General features: G+C 48.3%; 1 protein-coding gene across 4 annotated transcripts in view; it reads right to left on the bottom strand.

Annotated features, from left to right (window-relative positions):
• LOC115203335 (protein unc-13 homolog C) overlaps positions 1 to 21,555 on the bottom strand; it is a 201,369-nt gene that overhangs the window by 47,397 nt on the left and 132,417 nt on the right. For all 4 annotated transcript variants that reach the window (XM_029767944.1, XM_029767947.1, XM_029767945.1 and 1 more), the window contains 2 exons: positions 1,517 to 1,605; positions 978 to 1,118 (listed from right to left, as the gene is read on the bottom strand). In XM_029767944.1, coding sequence (XP_029623804.1) covers positions 978 to 1,118; positions 1,517 to 1,605 — 230 coding nt within the window. The remainder of the gene's footprint in view (positions 1 to 977; positions 1,119 to 1,516; positions 1,606 to 21,555) is intronic.

Below are 21,555 nucleotides of genomic sequence, written 5' to 3'. Positions count from 1 at the left end.
ATTGCTTATAGATTGCAAAATTGCTGCGATCATGGCTACTGCATGTGATCTGCGTTGTCACATAGGCCTGTGCCTAAAATAACATTCCAGGACTACAGCTGGGTTCCGGACCAGCTCCTGCTCTAGCAGGTGAGAGTCAGACATAAAGCCAGCGGTGTGGGCGGGTGCGATATGAAAATCTGTGGGTTCGGGCGGGAGGAGGATGAATACATCAGTCCCATGCAGACCTCTAGCTCCAACCTCTAGGCTAACTGGTTAACTTACCCAAAGCTCCAACCTCTAGGCTAACTGGATAACTGACCCAAAGCTCCAACCTCTAGGATAACTGGTTAACTGACCCAAAGCTCCAACCTCTAGGCTAACTGGTTAACTGACCCAAAGCTCCAACCTCTAGGCTAACTGGTTAACTGACCCAAAGCTCCAACCTCTAGGATAACTGGTTAACTGACCCAAAGCTCCAACCTCTAGGTTAACTGGTTAACTAACCCAAAGCTCCAACCTCTAGGATAACTGGTTAACTGACCCAAAGCTCCAACCTCTAGGATAACTAGTTGACTAAACCAAAGCTCCAACCTCTAGGATAACTGGTGAACTAACTCAAAGCTCCAACCTCTAGGTTAACTGATTAACTAACCCAAAGCTCCAACCTCTAGGTTAACTGGTTAACTAACTCAAAGCGCCAACCTCTAGGATAATGGCCAGATGCATTCAGACACCTACTGAGTCTCACAATATGAATCCTCAGTAACTCCATCGTGAAAACAAACACCTACTTTTTATCCAGGAGTTGCATGAGGGTTTACTAACCTCTCAACTAACGGGTTACTAACCCAACCCTCTCACTTCTTGGCTAACTGGTTACCTCAATGTTAACTCAAGGGTGTAAACAGAAACCTACTATTTATCCAGGAGATAAATGGATACGCTACTGGATACTAACCTCTAAGCCAGCTGATAATATGCCTATAGGGACCTACTTTTTATCCAGGAGGTCCATGAGTGGTCTGAGGACAGTCTCAGCATCCATGGCAGCGTTGCTCTTCCCTGCAGCACTCCCCTTCATCTGGACTAACTCCTGGTTCATCTGCTTTACACAGTCCTCAATCACCGGTTTGAAACTGGACAGGGAAATAACACAGGGTTAGCAAAGATACACACATACCACAGATACACACATACCACACATACACACAGACACACACAGACACACACATACCACAGATACACACATACACACAGACCACAGACACACACAGACCACAGATACACACAGACCACAGACCACAGACCACAGATACACACATACCACACATAAACACAGACACACACAGACACACACATACCACAGATACACACATACACACAGACCACAGATATACACAGACCACAGATACAGACAGACCACAGATACACACAGACCACAGATACACACAGACCACAGATACACACAGACCACAGATACACACAAACACCAAACCCCCCCCCCCCCCCCCCCCCCCCACACACACACACACACCTGGAGCCGAAGACTGCACTGAGCTCATCCAGCACGGTGTTGAGTTTATTCTGCAGGTCCTTCAGTAGTTCACTGGCCTCAGCATCCAGCTGCAAAAGTAACAGGCAGGGAGATGTCCATCATTAGCTGCTACATCAATACAGCATTATATCACTAACACTATACATCTCCATTATATCACTAACACTATACATCTCCATTATATCACCAACACTATACATCTCCATTATATCACTAACACTATACATCTCCATTATATCACCAACACTATACATCTTCATTATATAACTAACACTATACATCTCCATTATATCACTAACACTATACATCGCCATTATATCACTAACACTATACATCTCCATTATGTCACTAACACTATACATCTTCATTATATCACTAACACTATACATCTTCATTATATCACTAACACTATACATCTCCATTATATCACTAACACTATACATCTCTACTATATCACTAACACTATACATCTCCATTATATCACCAACACTATACATCTCCATTATGTCACTAACACTATACATCTCCATTATATCACCAACACTATACATCTCCATTATATCACTAACACTATACATCTCCATTATATCACCAACACTATACATCTTCATTATATCACTAACACTATACATCTCCATTATATCACTAACACTATACATCTCCATTATATCACTAACACTATACATCTCCATTATATCACTAACACTATACATCTCCATTATATCACTAACACTATACATCTCCATTATATCACCAACACTATACATCTCCATTATATCACCAACACTATACATCTTCATTATATCACTAACACTATACATCTCCATTATATCACTAACACTATACATCTCCATTATATCACCAACACTATACATCTTCATTATATCACTAACACTATACATCTCCATTATATCACTAACACTATACATCTCCATTATATCACCAACACTATACATCTTCATTATATCACTAACACTATACATCTCCATTATATCACTAACACTATACATCTCCATTATATCACTAACACTATACATCTCCATTTTATCACCAACACTATACATCTTCATTATATCACTAACACTATACATCTTCATTATATCACTAACACTATACATCTTCATTATATCACTAACACTATACATCTCCATTATATCACTAACACTATACATCTCTACTATATCACTAACACTATACATCTCCATTATATCACCAACACTATACATCTCCATTATGTCACTAACACTATACATCTCCATTATATCACCAACACTATACATCTCCATTATATCACTAACACTATACATCTCCATTATATCACCAACACTATACATCTTCATTATATCACTAACACTATACATCTCCATTATATCACTAACACTATACATCTCCATTATATCACTAACACTATACATCTCCATTATATCACTAACACTATACATCTTCATTATATCACTAACACTATACATCTTCATTATATCACTAACACTATACATCTCCATTATATCACTAACACTATACATCTCCATTATATCACTAACACTATACATCTCCATTATATCACCAACACTATACATCTTCATTATATCACTAACACTATACATCTCCATTATATCACTAACACTATACATCTCCATTATATCACTAACACTATACATCTCCATTATATCACCAACACTATGCAGACTATGCAGACTATGTCAGCCTCTCTGGCATGAAGGAGGACAGAGATCAGACTGGATGAGACAGGGAGGGATGGGTGGATAGGATGTGGGTGAGGATATGGGTGTGCCATGGAGGGGGACAGAGTTCAGACTGGATGAGACAGGGAGGGATGGGTGGATAGGATGTGGGTGAGGATATGGGTGTGCCATGGAGGGGGACAGAGTTCAGACTGGATGAGACAGGGAGGGATGGGTGGATAGGATGGGGGTGAGAGTATGGGTGGGCCATGGAGGGGGAAAGAGTTCAGACTGGATGAGACAGGGAGGGATGGGTGGATAGGATGTGGGTGAGGATATGGGTGTGCCATGGAGGGGGACAGAGTTCAAACTGGATGAGACAGGGAGGGATGGGTGGATAGGATGGGGGTGAGGATATGGGTGTGCCATGCCATGGAGGGGGGCAACAGACACTTTAAGGAAGTGTCCCAAATGGCACCCTATTCCCTATATAGTGGCTCTGGTCAAAAGTAGTGCACTCTGTAGAGAATAGGGTGCCATTCGGGAGGCAGCATAAAGGTGTTTTAGGGCAAGAAGGTTTGGTGGAGACAGATAGATCCCCAACCCTCTGAATGTGTTTTAGAGCAGGTTTGGTGGAGACAGATAGATCCCCAACCCTCTGAATGTGTTTTAGAGCAGGTTTGGTGGAGACAGATAGATCCACAATCCTCTGAATGTGTTTTAGAGCAGGTTTGGTGGAGACAGATAGATCCCCAACCCCCTGAATGTGTTTTAGAGCAGGTTTGGTGGAGACAGATAGATCCCCAACCCTCTGAATGTGTTTTAGAGCAGGTTTGGTGGAGACAGATAGATCCCCAATCCTCTGAATGTGTTTTAGAGCAGGTTTGGTGGAGACAGATAAATCCCCAACCCCCTGAATGTGTTTTAGAGCAGGTTTGGTGGAGACAGATAGATCCCCAACCCTCTGAATGTGTTTTAGAGCAGGTTTGGTGGAGACAGATAGATCCCCAATCCTCTGAATGTGTTTTAGAGCAGGTTTGGTGGAGACAGATAGATCCCCAATTCTCTGAATGTGTTTTCGAGGGGAGATCTAATCTATCTGGGTGTGACTGTCTCTTCGTCACTCAGTCAGCTCACAGGACCCAGCCTCCCAACTCAACTCTCTGATAGTCAGTCAAGTACATGCTTAGTACGCGAAGCACATGTTGTGTCTGGCTCATAGTCCCTCCATTACTGGATGCCTCTGCAGTACCATGTCAGTACCATGTCTGTAGGGAATAGGGTGTAATTTGGGATATAACATTTATAGGCCCTGTCTGTGTATTCCAGGGTGTACTGAAAAGAGAACAGAGGGGCAGACAGCATCATTTAGAATGACTAAAGACTTTCTGACTGGTCTGCTCCTTTATGCGTTTAAGTCTACTCTATAGATCCTACAATTCACCAGTAACATTGCCACTTATTCTACAAACATAAGTGTGTGTGTGTGTTGTTTGTGTTGTTTGTGTTTTGTGTATTGATGCTGTGTGTATAGTGGAGAGTGGTAGCTGTTTCAGGCCTGGTCCCTGAGATAGATGTGTGATGAAAGTTAGCTGCTCCATGTGCATGACAGGTCATCACATTAAATCAAATCAAATGTTATTAGTCACATGCGCCTAATACAACAGGTGTAGACCTTACAGTGAAATGCTTACTTATGAACCCCTAACCAACAATGCAGTAAAAATATGAATAAGAAATTAAAGTAACATGTAATTAAAGAGCAGCAGTAAAGTAACAATAGCTGGACTATATGCAGGGGGTACCGGTACAGAGTCAATGTGCGGGGGCACCGGTTATTCGAGGTAATTGAGGTAATATGTATATGTAGTTAGAGTTATTAAAGTGACTATGCATAGATGATAACAGAGTGCAGCAGTGGTGTAAAAGAGGGGGGGGGATAATGCAAATAGTCTGGATAGCCATTTGATTAGATGTTCAGGAGTCTTATGGCTTGGGGGTACAAGCTGTTTAGAAGTCTCTTGGATCTAGACCTGGCGCTCCGGTACTGTTTGCCGTGCGGCAGCAAAGAGAACAGTCTATGACTAGGGTGGCTGGAGTCTTTGACAATTTGTAGGGCCTTCCTCTGACACTGCCTGGTATAGAGGTCCTGGATGGCAGGAAGCTTGTCCACAGTGATGTCCTGGGCCATACGCACTACCCTCTGTAGTGTCTTGTGGTCGGAGTCCGAGCAGTTGCCATACCAGGCAGTGATGCAACCAGTCAGGATGCTCTCGACGGTGCAGCTGTAGAGCCTTTTGAGGATCTGAGGACCCATGCCAAATCTTTTCAGTCTCCTGAGGGGAATAGGTTTTGTCATGCTCTCTTTACAACTGTCTTGGTGCGCTTGGACCATGTTAGTTTGTTGGTGATGTGGACACCAAGGAACTTGAAGCTCTCAACCTGCTTCACTACAGCCCCGTCGATGAGAATGGGGGCGTGCTCGGTCCTCTTTTTCTTGTAGTCCACAATCATTTCCTTTGTCTTGATCACGTTGAGGGAGAGGTTGTTGTCCTGGCACAACATGGCCTGGTCTCTGACCTCCTCCCTATAGGCTGTCTCGTCCTTTTCGGTGATCAGGCCTACCACTGTTGTGTCATCAGCAAACTTCATGATGGTGTTGGAGTCGTGCCTGGCCGTGCAGTCATGAGTGAACAGGGAGTACAGGAGGGGACTGGGCACGCACCCCTGAGGGGCCCCTGTGTTGAAGATCAGCATGGCGGATGTGTTGTTACCTACCCTTACCACCTGGGGGCAGCCCGTCAGGAAGTTTCAGGATCCAGTTGCAGAGGGAGGTGTTTAATCCCAGGGTCCTTAGTTTATTGATGAGCTTTGAGGGCACTATGGTGTTGAACGCTGAGCTGTAGTCAATGAATAGCATTTTCACATATGTGTTCCTTTTGTCAGGTAGTGTGGAGTGCTATATAGATTGCATCATCTGTGGATCTGTTAAGGTGGTATGGAAATTGGAGTGGGTCTAGGATTTCTGGGATAATGGTGTTGATGTGAACCATGACCAGCCTTTCAAAGCACTTCATGGCTACAGACGTGAGTGCTATGGGTCGGTAGTCATTTGGGCAGGTTACCTTAGTATTCTTGGGCACAGGGACTATGGTGATCTGCTTATAACATGTTGGTATTACAGACTATGTTTCAGTGTTATTTGCCTCGACGCGAGCATAGAAGTAGTTTAGCTCATCTAGTACGTTCGTGTCACTGGGCAGCTCTCGGCTGTGCTTCCCTTTGTGGTCTGTAATGGTTTGCAAGCCCTGCCATATCCGATGAGCGTTAGAGCCGGTGTAGTACGATTAGATCCTAGTCCTGTATTGATGCTTTGTCTGTTTGATGGTTCGTCGGAGGGCATAGCGGGATTTCTTATAAGCTTCCGGGTTAGAGTCCCGCTCCTTGAAAGTGGCAGCTCTAGCCTTTAGCTCAGTGCGGATGTTGCCTGTTATCCATGGCTTCTGGTTGGGGTATGTACGTACGGTCACTGTGGGGACGATGTCATCGATGCACTTATTGATGAAGCCAATGACTGATGTGGTGTACTCCTCAATGCCATCGGAGGAATCCCGGAACATATTCCAGTCTGTGCTAGCAAAACCGTCCTGTAGCTTAGCATCTGCTTCATCTGACCACTTTTTTATTGATTGAGTCACTGGTGCTTCCGGCTTTAATTTTTGCTTGTAAGCAGGAATCAGGAGGATGGAATTATGGTCAGATTTGCCAAATGGAGGGCGAGGGAGAGCTTTGTATGGATCTCTGCGTGTGGAGTAAAGGTGGTCCAGAGTTTTTTTTCCCCTCTGGTTTCACATTTAACATGCTGATATAAATTTGGTAAGACCGATTTAAGTTTCTCTGCATTAAAGTCCCTGGCCACAGGGAGCACCGCCTCTGGGTGAGCGTTTTCCTGTTTGCTTATGGCGGAATACAGCTCATTGAGTGCTGTCTTAGCACCAGCCTCAGTCTGTGGTGGTATGTAGACAGCTACGAAAAATACAGATGAAAACTCTCTAGGTACATAGTGTGGTCGACAGCTTATCATGAGATACTCTACCTCATGCGAGCAAAACCTCGAGACATCCTTAGATATCGTGCACCAGCTGTTATTTACAAAAATACATAGTCCGCCGCCCCTTGTCTTACCAGACACCACTGTTCTATCCTGCCGATACAGCGTATAACCAGCCAGCTGTATGTTGATAATGTCGTCGTTCAGCCACGACTCTGTGAAGAATGAGATATTACAGTTTTCAATGTTCCTTTGGTAGTTAATCTTCCGTGTAGGTCATCGATTTTATTTTCCAAAGATTGCACGTTTGCTAGCAGAATGGAAGGCAGTGGTGATTTTTTCGATCGCCTACGAATTTTCAGAAAGCAGCCCGCCCTCCGGCCCCTTTTTCTCCGCCTTCTCTTCACGCAAATGACGGGGATCTGGGCCTGTTCCCGGGAAAGCAATATGTCGTTTACGTCAGGCTCGTTAAAGGAAAAAACTGATTCTGCCAGTTCATGGTGAGTAATCATAGTTCGAAAGTTATTTTCATAAGAGACGGCAGCAGCAACATTATGTACGAAATAAGTTTAAAAATAAGTTACAAAACGCAAAGAAACAAACCAAAAAAATCACAATTGGATAGGAACACGTAAAACGTCAGCCTTCTTCTCCGGCGGCATTTTACAGTGTGTGTGTGTGTATATATGTGTGTAAATGTGACAGATCATCACATTAGGTTAGATAAGAGTCATGCAGCCACAGACCAGTTCTCTAATCCTATCTCATTCTGATGGTGGATGGTTTGTAGAGACAGCTGTTGTGTATAGTAAGCCATTATAGAAGCCGTTACACAGCGATCAAGATGTTATCCTCTCTCACGTCTGTCTCAGCCCTGTAGAAGTTTATGTTTATAATTTAACATTCTATGAAATTACGGATGTGTTATTTCTTATTCAATCATATGTAGAGCCTGAAATATGTGTTATTTCAAATTATATGATAGCACATTGATCTGTGTAATTGCCCTGGCTTTCAGTTTGCTAATTGCTTTGGGAACACTTTCACTGCCAGTCAGCCAGTAATGTGTTTTTGTGCTGAGGTCTGCCTAAAATGGAAAAAACATTTAGTTTATCAACCTGCATGATCCATTGTGTTCCAATATCATTAGGAATAGCTGTCTAATGCCTGAATGACAAGGTAGTTTATAGTGGTATCAGGTTGTGATTACTATTGTATGTTTTTCCTGAATAATGCAACATCCCTGTCACTCAATTCACCTAATAATCACCTGTCAAACGTCTAAAGCAAGGAGCTACAGCCAAACCAACTAAAGCCGTTCATTTCAGTCAGACATGTCTATGTCTTTGTCCTGAATGGCACCCTTTCCCCTTTACAGTGCACTACTTTTATAGCGCACTACAGTACTTGCTCAAATGTAGTGCACTAAATAGGGAATATGGTGCCATTTGGATGCAGACTCTGTCTGTTCAGATGCCTCATTAACAGAGCCTTTCCTTCAGAGAGAGAGAGAGAGACAGAGAGAGCACAGCTGGGGAGTTTTGTAAGCATTTGAGAAGATCATCAGAGTTTGTACGAAATCCTGTCTGGAGCATTTTGTAGCTTCAGCTTGGGGACCAAAATAAGTGAGCGTGGGGGCTAGATGAGAGATGAATACTGCTCCGTGACAGAGAGTGGGGTTAGATGACAGATGAATACTGCTCCCTGACAGAGAGTGGGGGCTAGATGACAGATGAATACTGCTCCCTGACAGAGAGTGGGGGCTAGATGACAGATGAATACTGTTCCCTGACAGAGAGTGGGGGCTAGATGACAGATGAATACTGCTCCCTGACAGAGAGTGGGGCTAGATGACAGATGAATACTGCTCCCTGACAGAGAGTGGGGCTAGATGACAGATGAATACTGCTCCCTGACAGAACGCGGGGGCTAGATGACAGATGAATACTGCTCCCTGACAGAACGCGGGGGCTAGATGACAGATGAATACTGCTCCCTGACAGAACGCGGGGGCTAGATGACAGATGAATACTGCTCCCTGACAGAGAGTGGGGCTAGATGACAGATGAATACTGCTCCCTGACAGAGAGTGGGGGCTAGATGACAGATGAATACTGCTCCCTGACAGAGAGTGGGGGCTAGATGACAGATGAATACTGCTCCCTGACAGAGAGTGGGGGCTAGATGAAAGATGAATACTGCTCCCTGACAGAGAGTGGGGGCTAGATGACAGATGAATACTGCTCCCTGACAGAGAGTGGGGGCTAGATGACAGATGAATACTGCTCCCTGACAGAGAGTGGGGCTAGATGACAGATGAATACTGCTCCCTGACAGAGAGTGGGGGCTAGATGACAGATGAATACTGCTCCCTGACAGAGAGTGGGGGCTAGATGACAGATGAAAACTTCTCCCTGACAGAGAGTGGGGGCTAGATGACAGATGAAAACTTCTCCATGACAGAGAGTGGGGCTAGATGACAGATGAATACTGCTCCATGACAGAGAGTGGGGGCTAGATGACAGATGAATACTGCTCCCTGACAGAGAGTGGGGCTAGATGACAGATGAATACTGCTCCCTGACAGAGAGTGGGGGCTAGTTGACAGATGAATACTGCTCCCTGACAGAGAGTGGGGGCTAGATGACAGATGAATACTGCTCCCTGACAGAGAGTGGGGGCTAGATGACAGATGAATACTGCTCCCTGACAGAGAGTGGGGGCTAGATGACAGATGAATACTGCTCCCTGACAGAGAGTGGGGCTAGATGACAGATGAATACTGCTCCCTGACAGAGAGTGGGGGCTAGATGACAGATGAAAACTGCTCCCTGACAGAGAGTGGGGCTAGATGACAGATGAATACTGCTCCCTGACAGAGAGTGGGGGCTAGATGACAGATGAATACTGCTCCCTGACAGAGAGTGGGGGCTAGATGACAGATGAATACTGCTCCCTGACAGAGAGTGGGGGCTAGATGACAGATGAATACTGCTCCCTGACAGAGAGTGGGGGTTAGATGACAGATGAATACTGCTCCATGACAGAGAGTGGGGGCTAGATGACAGATGAATACTGCTCCCTGACAGAGAGTGGGGGCTAGATGACAGATGAATACTGCTCCCTGACAGAGAGTGGGGGCTAGATGACAGATGAATACTGCTCCCTGACAGAGAGTGGGGGCTAGATGACAGATGAATACTGCTCCCTGACAGAGAGTGGGGCTAGATGACAGATGAATACTGCTCCCTGACAGAGAGTGGAGGCTAGATGACAGATGAATACTGCTCCCTGACAGAGAGTGGGGGCTAGATGACAGATGAATACTGCTCCCTGACAGAGAGTGGGGGCTAGATGACAGATGAATACTGCTCCCTGACAGAGAGTGGGGGCTAGATGACAGATGAATACTGCTCCCTGACAGAGAGTGGGGGCTAGATGACAGATGAATACTGCTCCCTGACAGAGAGTGGGGGCTAGATGACAGATGAATACTGCTCCCTGACAGAGAGTGGGGGCTAGATGACAGATGAATACTGCTCCCTGACAGAGAGTGGGGGCTAGATGACAGATGAATACTGCTCCCTGACAGAGAGTGGGGGCTAGATGACAGATGAATACTGCTCCCTGACAGAGAGTGGGGGCTAGATGACAGATGAATACTGCTCCCTGACAGAGAGTGGGGGCTAGATGACAGATGAATACTGCTCCCTGACAGAGAGTGGGGGCTAGATGACAGATGAATACTGCTCCCTGACAGAGAGTGGGGGCTAGATGACAGATGAATACTGCTCCCTGACAGAGAGTGGGGCTAGATGACAGATGAATACTGCTCCCTGACAGAGAGTGGGGGCTAGATGACAGATGAATACTGCTCCTGACAGAGAGTGGGGGCTAGATGACAGATGAAAACTTCTCCTGACAGAGAGTGGGGGCTAGATGACAGATGAATACTGCTCCCTGACAGAGAGTGGGGCTAGATGACAGATGAATACTGCTCCCTGACAGAACGCGGGGGCTAGATGACAGATGAATACTGCTCCCTGACAGAGAGTGGGGGCTAGATGACAGATGAATACTGCTCCCTGACAGAGAGTGGGGGCTAGATCACAGATGAATACTGCTCCCTGACAGAGAGTGGGGCTAGATGACAGATGAATACTGCTCCCTGACAGAGAGTGGGGGCTAGATGACAGATGAAAACTGCTCCCTGACAGAGAGTGGGGCTAGATGACAGATGAATACTGCTCCCTGACAGAGAGTGGGGGCTAGATGACAGATGAATACTGCTCCCTGACAGAGAGTGGGGGCTAGATGACAGATGAATACTGCTCCCTGACAGAGAGTGGGGGCTAGATGACAGATGAATACTGCTCCCTGACAGAGAGTGGGGTTAGATGACAGATGAATACTGCTCCATGACAGAGAGTGGGGGCTAGATGACAGATGAATACTGCTCCCTGACAGAGAGTGGGGGCTAGATGACAGATGAATACTGCTCCCTGACAGAGAGTGGGGGCTAGATGACAGATGAATACTGCTCCCTGACAGAGAGTGGGGGCTAGATGACAGATGAATACTGCTCCCTGACAGAGAGTGGGGCTAGATGACAGATGAATACTGCTCCCTGACAGAGAGTGGAGGCTAGATGACAGATGAATACTGCTCCCTGACAGAGAGTGGGGGCTAGATGACAGATGAATACTGCTCCCTGACAGAGAGTGGGGGCTAGATGACAGATGAATACTGCTCCCTGACAGAGAGTGGGGGCTAGATGACAGATGAAAACTGCTCCCTGACAGAGAGTGGGGGCTAGATGACAGATGAATACTGCTCCCTGACAGAGAATGGGGGCTAGATGACAGATGAATACTGCTCCCTGACAGAAAGTGGGGCTAGATGACAGATGAATACTGCTCCCTGACAGAGAGTGGGGGCTAGATGACAGATGAATACTGCTCCCTGACAGAGAGTGGGGGCTAGATGACAGATGAATACTGCTCCCTGACAGAGAGTGGGGGCTAGATGACAGATGAATACTGCTCCCTGACAGAGAGTGGGGGCTAGATGACAGATGAATACTGCTCCCTGACAGAGAGTGGGGGCTAGATGACAGATGAATACTGCTCCCTGACAGAGAGTGGGGCTAGATGACAGATGAATACTGCTCCCTGACAGAGAGTGGAGGCTAGATGACAGATGAATACTGCTCCCTGACAGAGAGTGGGGGCTAGATGACAGATGAATACTGCTCCCTGACAGAGAGTGGGGGCTAGATGACAGATGAATACTGCTCCCTGACAGAGAGTGGGGGCTAGATGACAGATGAAAACTGCTCCCTGACAGAGAGTGGGGGCTAGATGACAGATGAATACTGCACCCTGACAGAGAGTGGGGCTAGATGACAGATGAATACTGCTCCCTGACAGAGAGTGGGGCTAGATGACAGATGAATACTGCTCCCTGACAGAGAGTGGGGGCTAGATGACAGATGAATACTGCTCCCTGACAGAGAGTGGGGGCTAGATGACAGATGAATATTGCTCCCTGACAGAGAGTGGGGGCTAGATGACAGATAAATACTGCTCCCTGACAGAGAGTGGGGCTAGATGACAGATCAATACTGCTCCCTGACAGAGAGTGGGGGCTAGATGACAGATGAATACTGCTCCCTGACAGAGAGTGGAGGCTAGATGACAGATGAATACTGCTCCCTGACAGAGAGTGGGGGCTAGATGACAGATGAATACTGCTCCCTGACAGAGAGTGGGGGCTAGATGACAGATGAATACTGCTCCCTGACAGAACGTGGGGGCTAGATGACAGATGAACACTGCTCCCTGACAGAGAGTGGGGGCTAGATGACAGATGAATACTGCTCCCTGACAGAGAGTGGGGGCTAGATGACAGATGAATACTGCTCCCTGACAGAGAGTGGGGGCTAGATGACAGATGAATACTGCTCCCTGACAGAGAGTGGGGGCTAGATGAAAGATGAATACTGCTCCCTGACAGAGAGTGGGGGCTAGATGACAAATGAATACTGCTCCCTGACAGAGAGTGGGGGCGAGATGACAGATGAACACTGCTCCCTGACAGAGAGTGGGGGCTAGATGACAGATGAATACTGCTCCCTGACAGAGAGTGGGGGCTAGATGACAGATGAATACTGCTCCCTGACAGAAAGTGGAGGCTAGATGACAGATGAATACTGCTCCCTTACAGAGAGTGGGGCTAGATGACAGATCAATACTGCTCCCTGACAGAGAGTGGGGGTTAGATGACAGATCAATACTGCTCCCTGACAGAGAGTGGGGCTAGATGACAGATCAATACTGCTCCCTGACAGAGAGTGGAGGCTAGATGACAGATGAATGCTGCTCCCTGACAGAGAGTGGAGGCTAGATGACAGAGCTCGGGGGCTAGATGACAGATGAATACTGCTCCCTGACAGAGAGTGGGGGCTAGATGACAGATGAATACTGCTCCCTGACAGAGAGTGGGGGCTAGATGACAGATGAATACTGCTCCCTGACAGAGAGTGGGGGCTAGATGACAGATGAATACTGCTCCCTGACAGAGAGTGGGGGCTAGATGACAGATGAATACTGCTCCCTGACAGAGAGTGGGGGCTAGATGACAGATGAATACTGCTCCCTGACAGAGAGTGGGGGTTAGATGACAGATGAATACTGCTCCCTGACAGAGAGTGGGGGCTAGATGACAGATGAATACTGCTCCCTGACAGAGAGTGGGGGCTAGATGACAGATGAATATTGCTCCCTGACAGAGAGTGGGGGCTAGATGACAGATGAATACTGCTCCCTGACAGAGAGTGGGGCTAGATGACAGATCAATACTGCTCCCTGACAGAGAGTGGGGGCTAGATGACAGATGAATACTGCTCCCTGACAGAGAGTGGAGGCTAGATGACAGATGAATACTGCTCCCTGACAGAGAGTGGGGGCTAGATGACAGATGAATACTGCTCCCTGACAGAGAGTGGGGGCTAGATGACAGATGAATACTGCTCCCTGACAGAACGTGGGGGCTAGATGACAGATGAATACTGCTCCCTGACAGAGAGTGTGGGCTAGATGACAGATGAATACTGCTCCCTGACAGAGAGTGGGGTTAGATGACAGATGAATACTGCTCCATGACAGAGAGTGGGGGCTAGATGACAGATGAATACTGCTCCCTGACAGAGAGTGGGGGCTAGATGACAGATGAATACTGCTCCCTGACAGAGAGTGGGGGCTAGATGACAGATGAATACTGCTCCCTGACAGAGAGTGGGGCTAGATGACAGATGAATACTGCTCCCTGACAGAGAGTGGGGGCTAGATGACAGATGAATACTGCTCCCTGACAGAGAGTGGGGGCTAGATGACAGATGAAAACTTCTCCCTGACAGAGAGTGGGGGCTAGATGACAGATGAATACTGCTCCCTGACAGAGAGTGGGGCTAGATGACAGATGAATACTGCTCCCTGACAGAACGCGGGGGCTAGATGACAGATGAATACTGCTCCCTGACAGAGAGTGGGGGCTAGATGACAGATGAATACTGCTCCCTGACAGAGAGTGGGGGCTAGATGACAGATGAAAACTGCTCCCTGACAGAGAGTGGGGCTAGATGACAGATGAATACTGCTCCCTGACAGAGAGTGGGGGCTAGATGACAGATGAAAACTGCTCCCTGACAGAGAGTGGGGCTAGATGACAGATGAATACTGCTCTCTGACAGAGAGTGTGGGCTAGATGACAGATGAATACTGCTCCCTGACAGAGAGTGGGGGCTAGATGACAGATGAACACTGCTCCCTGACAGAGAGTGTGGTTAGATGACAGATGAATACTGCTCCATGACAGAGAGTGGGGGCTAGATGACAGATGAATACTGCTCCCTGACAGAGAGTGGGGGCTAGATGACAGATGAATACTGCTCCCTGACAGAGAGTGGGGGCTAGATGACAGATGAATACTGCTCCCTGACAGAGAGTGGGGGCTAGATGACAGATGAATACTGCTCCCTGACAGAGAGTGGGGGCTAGATGACAGATGAATACTGCTCCCTGACAGAGAGTGGGGGCTAGATGACAGATGAATACTGCTCCCTGACAGAGAGTGGGGCTAGATGACAGATGAATACTGCTCCCTGACAGAGAGTGGAGGCTAGATGACAGATGAATACTGCTCCCTGACAGAGAGTGGGGGCTAGATGACAGATGAATACTGCTTCCTGACAGAGAGTGGGGGCTAGATGACAGATGAATACTGCTCCCTGACAGAGAGTGGGGGCTAGATGACAGATGAAAACTGCTCCCTGACAGAGAGTGGGGGCTAGATGACAGATGAATACTGCTCCCTGACAGAACGCGGGGGCTAGATGACAGATGAATACTGCTCCCTGACAGAGAGTGGGGGCTAGATGACAGATGAATACTGCTCCCTGACAGAGAGTGGGGGCTAGATGACAGATGAAAACTGCTCCCTGACAGAGAGTGGGGCTAGATGACAGATGAATACTGCTCCCTGACAGAGAGTGGGGGCTAGATGACAGATGAAAACTGCTCCCTGACAGAGAGTGGGGCTAGATGACAGATGAATACTGCTCCCTGACAGAGAGTGGGGGCTAGATGACAGATGAATACTGCTCCCTGACAGAGAGTGGGGGCTAGATGACAGATGAATACTGCTCCCTGACAGAACGCGGGGGCTAGATGACAGATGAATACTGCTCCCTGACAGAGAGTGGGGGCTAGATGACAGATGAATACTGCTCCCTGACAGAGAGTGGGGGCTAGATGACAGATGAAAACTGCTCCCTGACAGAGAGTGGGGCTAGATGACAGATGAATACTGCTCCCTGACAGAGAGTGGGGGCTAGATGACAGATGAAAACTGCTCCCTGACAGAGAGTGGGGCTAGATGACAGATGAATTCTGCTCCCTGACAGAGAGGGGGTGCTAGATGACAGATGAATACTGCTCCCTGACAGAGAGTGGGGGCTAGATGACAGATGAATACTGCTCCCTGACAGAGAGTGGGGCTAGATGACAGATGAATACTGCTCCCTGACAGAGAGTGGGGGCTAGATGACAGATGAAAACTGCTCCCTGACAGAGAGTGGGGCTAGATGACAGATGAATACTGCTCCCTGACAGAGAGTGGGGGCTAGATGACAGATGAATACTGCTCCCTGACAGAGAGTGGGGGCTAGTTGACAGATGAATACTGCTCCCTGACAGAGAGTGGGGGCTAGATGACAGATGAATACTGCTCCCTGACAGAGAGTGGGGGCTAGATGACAGATGAATACTGCTCCCTGACAGAGAGTGGGGCTAGATGACAGATGAAATACTGCTCCCTGACAGAGAGTGGGGGCTAGATGACAGATGAATACTGCTCCCTGACAGAGAGTGGGGGCTAGATGACAGATGGATAACTGCTCCCTGACAGAGAGTGGGTGCTAGATGACAGATGGATACTGCTCCCTGACAGAGAGGGGGGTGCTAGATGACAGATGAATACTGCTCCCTGACAGAGAGTGGGGCTAGATGACAGATGAACACTGCTCCATGACAGAGCGTGGGGGCTAGATGACAGATGAATACTGCTCCCTGACAGAGAGTGGGGGCTAGATGACAGATGAATACTGCTCCCTGACAGAGAGTGGGGGCTAGATGACAGATGAATACTGCTCCCTGACAGAGAGTGGGGGCTAGATGACAGATGAATACTGCTCCCTGACAGAGAGTGGGGCTAGATGACAGATGAATACTGCTCCCTGACAGAGAGTGGGGCTAGATGACAGATGAATACTGCTCCTGACAGAGAGTGGGGCTAGATGACAGATGAATACTGCTCCCTGACAGAGAGTGGGGGCTAGATGACAGATGAATACTGCTCCCTGACAGAGAGTGGGGGCTAGATGACAGATGAAAACTGCCTCCCTGACAGAGAGGGGGGCTAGATGACAGATGAATACTGCTCCCTGACAGAGAGTGGGGGCTAGATGACAGATGAATACTGCTCCCTGACAGAAAGTGGGGCTAGATGACAGATGAATACTGCTCCCTGACAGAGAGTGGGGGCTAGATGACAGATGAAAACTGCTCCCTGACAGAGAGTGGGGCTAGATGACAGATGGATACTGCTCCCTGACAGAGAGGGGGTGCTAGATGACAGATGAATACTGCTCCCTGACAGAGAGTGGGGGCTAGATGACAGATGAATACTGCTCCCTGACAGAGAGTGGGGGCTAGATGACAGATGAACACTGCTCCCTGACAGAGAGTGGGGTTAGATGACAGATGAATACTGCTCCATGACAGAGAGTGGGGGCTAGATGACAGATGAATACTGCTCCCTGACAGAGAGTGGGGGCTAGATGACAGATGAATACTGCTCCCTGACAGAGAGTGGGGGCTAGATGACAGATGAATACTGCTCCCTGACAGAGAGTGGGGGCTAGATGACAGATGAATACTGCTCCCTGACAGAGAGTGGGGCTAGATGACAGATGAATACTGCTCCCTGACAGAGAGTGGAGGCTAGATGACAGATGAATACTGCTCCCTGACAGAGAGTGGGGCTAGATGACAGATGAATACTGCTCCCTGACAGAGAGTGGGGGCTAGATGACAGATGAAAACTGCTCCCTGAAAGAGATTGGGGGCTAGATGACAGATGAATACTGCTCCCTGACAGAGAGTGGGGGCTAGATGACAGATGAATACTGCTCCCTGACAGAAAGTGGGGCTAGATGACAGATGAATACTGCTCCCTGACAGAGAGTGGGGGCTAGATGACAGATTAATACTGCTCCCTGACAGAGAGTGGGGCTAGGATGACAGATGAATACTGCTCCCTGACAGAGAGTGGGGGCTAGATGACAGATGAATACTGCTCCCTGACAGAGAGTGGGGGCTAGATGACAGATGAATACTGCTCCCTGACAGAGAGTGGGGGCTAGATGACAGATGAATACTGCTCCCTGACAGAGAGTGGGGGCTAGATGACAGATAAATACTGCTCCCTGACAGAGAGTGGGGGCTAGATGACAGATGAATACTGCTCCCTGACAGAGAGTGGGGCTAGATGACAGATGAATACTGCTCCCTGACAGAGAGTGGGGGGCTAGATGACAGATGAATACTGCTCCCTGACAGAGAGGTGGGGCTAGATGACAGATGAATACTGCTCCCTGACAGAGAGTGGGGGCTAGATGACAGATGAATACTGCTCCCTGACAGAGAGTGGGGGCTAGATGACAGAGTGAATACTGCTCCCTGACAGAGAGTGGGGGCTAGATGACAGATGAATACTGCTCCCTGACAGAGAGTGGGGGCTAGATGACAGATGAATACTGCTCCCTGACAGAGAGTGGGGGCTAGTTGACAGATTGAATACTGCTCCCTGACAGAGAGTGGGGGCTAGATGACAGATGAATACTGCTCCCTGACAGAGAGTGGGGGCTAGATGACAGATGAATACTGCTCCCTGACAGAGAGTGGGGGCTAGATGACAGATGAAACTGCTCCCTGACAGAGAGTGGGGCTAGATGACAGATGAATACTGCTCCCTGACAGAGAGTGGGGGCTAATGACAGATGAAAACTGCTCCCTGACAGAGAGTGGGGCTAGATGACAGATGGATACTGCTCCCTGACAGAGAGGGGGTGCTAGATGACAGATGAATACTGCTCCCTGACAGAGAGTGGGGGCTAGATGACAGATGAATACTGCTCCCTGACAGAGAGTGGGGGCTAGATGACAGATGAACACTGCTCCCTGACAGAGAGTGGGGTTAGATGACAGATGAATACTGCTCCATGACAGAGAGTGGGGGCTAGATGACAGATGAATACTGCTCCCTGACAGAGAGTGGGGGCTAGATGACAGATGAATACTGCTCCCTGACAGAGAGTGGGGGCTAGATGACAGATGAATACTGCTCCCTGACAGAGAGTGGGGGCTAGATGACAGATGAATACTGCTCCCTGACAGAGAGTGGGGCTAGATGACAGATGAATACTGCTCCCTGACAGAGAGTGGAGGCTAGATGACAGATGAATACTGCTCCCTGACAGAGAGTGGGGGCTAGATGACAGATGAATACTGCTCCCTGACAGAGAGTGGGGGCTAGATGACAGATGAAAACTGCTCCCTGACAGAGATTGGGGGCTAGATGACAGATGAATACTGCTCCCTGACAGAGAGTGGGGCTAGATGACAGATGAATACTGCTCCCGACAGAAAGTGGGGCTAGATGACAGATGAATACTGCTCCCTGACAGAGAGTGGGGGCTAGATGACAGATGAAAACTGCTCCCTGACAGAGAGTGGGGCTAGATGACAGATGGATACTGCTCCCTGACAGAGAGGGGGTGCTAGATGACAGATGAATACTGCTCCCTGACAGAGAGTGGGGGCTAGATGACAGATGATACTGCCTCCCTGACAGAGAGTGGGGCTAGATGACAGATGAACACTGCTCCCTGACAGAGAGTGGGGTTAGATGACAGATGAATACTGCTCCATGACAGAGAGTGGGGGCTAGATGACAGATGAATACTGCTCCCTGACAGAGAGTGGGGGCTAGATGACAGATGAATACTGCTCCCTGACAGAGAGTGGGGGCTAGATGACAGATGAATACTGCTCCCTGACAGAGAGTGGGGGCTAGATGACAGATGAATACTGCTCCCTGACAGAGAGTGGGGCTAGATGACAGATGAATACTGCTCCCTGACAGAGAGTGGAGGCTAGATGACAGATGAATACTGCTCCCTGACAGAGAGTGGGGGCTAGATGACAGATGAATACTGCTCCCTGACAGAGAGTGGGGGCTAGATGACAGATGAAAACTGCTCCCTGACAGAGATTGGGGGCTAGATGACAGATGAATACTGCTCCCTGACAGAGAGTGGGGGCTAGATGACAGATGAATACTGCTCCCTGACAGAAAGTGGGGCTAGATGACAGATGAATACTGCTCCCTGACAGAGAGTGGGGGCTAGATGACAGATGAATACTGCTCCCTGACAGAGAGTGGGGGCTAGATGACAGATGAATACTGCACCCTGACAGAGAGTGGGGGCTAGATGACAGATGAATACTGCTCCCTGACAGAGAGTGGAGGCTAGATGACAGATGAATACTGCTCCCTGACAGAGAGTGGGGGCTAGATGACAGATGAATACTGCTCCCTGACAGAGAGTGGGGGCTAGATGACAGATGAATACTGCTCCCTGACAGAGAGTGGGGGCTAGATGACAGATAAATACTGCTCCCTGACAGAGAGTGGGGGCTAGATGACAGATGAATACTGCTCCCTGACAGAGAGTGGGGGCTAGATGACAGATGAATACTGCTCCCTGACAGAGAGTGGGGGCTAGATGACAGATGAATACTGCTCCCTGACAGAGAGTGGGGGCTAGATGACAGATGAATACTGCTCCCTGACAGAGAGTGGGGCTAGATGACAGATGAATACTGCTCCCTGACAGAGAGTGGGGGCTAGATGACAGATGAATACTGCTCCCTGACAGAGAGTGGGGGTTAGATGACAGATGAATACTGCTCCCTGACAGAGAGTGGGGGCTAGATGACAGATGAATACTGCTCCCTGACAGAGAGTGGGGGCTAGATGACAGATGAATACTGCTCCCTGACAGAGAGTGGGGGCTAGATGACAGATGAATACTGCTCCCTGACAGAGAGTGGGGCTAGATGACAGATCAATACTGCTCCCTGACAGAGAGTGGGGGCTAAATGACAGATGAATACTGCTCCCTGACAGAGAGTGGAGGCTAGATGACAGATGAATACTGCTCCCTGACAGAGAGTGGGGGCTAGATGACAGATGAATACTGCTCCCTGACAGAGAGTGGGGGCTAGATGACAGATGAATACTGCTCCCTGACAGAACGCGGGGGCTAGATGACAGATGAACACTGCTCCCTGACAGAGAGTGGGGGCTAGATGACAGATGAATACTGCTCCCTGACAGAGAGTGGGTGCTAGATGACAGATGAATACTGCTCCCTGACAGAGAGTGGGGGCTAGATGACAGATGAATACTGCTCCCTGACAGAGAGTGGGGGCTAGATGAAAGATGAATACTGCTCCCTGACAGAGAGTGGGGGCTAGATGACAGATGAATACTGCTCCCTGACAGAGAGTGGGGGCGAGATGACAGATGAATACTGCTCCCTGACAGAGAGTGGGGGCTAGATGACAGAGCGCGGGGGCTAGATGACAGATGTGGGACTCTTG

Source organism: Salmo trutta, chromosome 12, assembly GCF_901001165.1.
Source record: "Salmo trutta chromosome 12, fSalTru1.1, whole genome shotgun sequence".
NCBI classification, from domain to species: Eukaryota; Metazoa; Chordata; class Actinopteri; order Salmoniformes; family Salmonidae; genus Salmo; species Salmo trutta.
The sequence above is the reverse complement of the archived record's forward strand: the minus strand, read 5'-3'. Positions and strand labels throughout refer to the sequence as shown.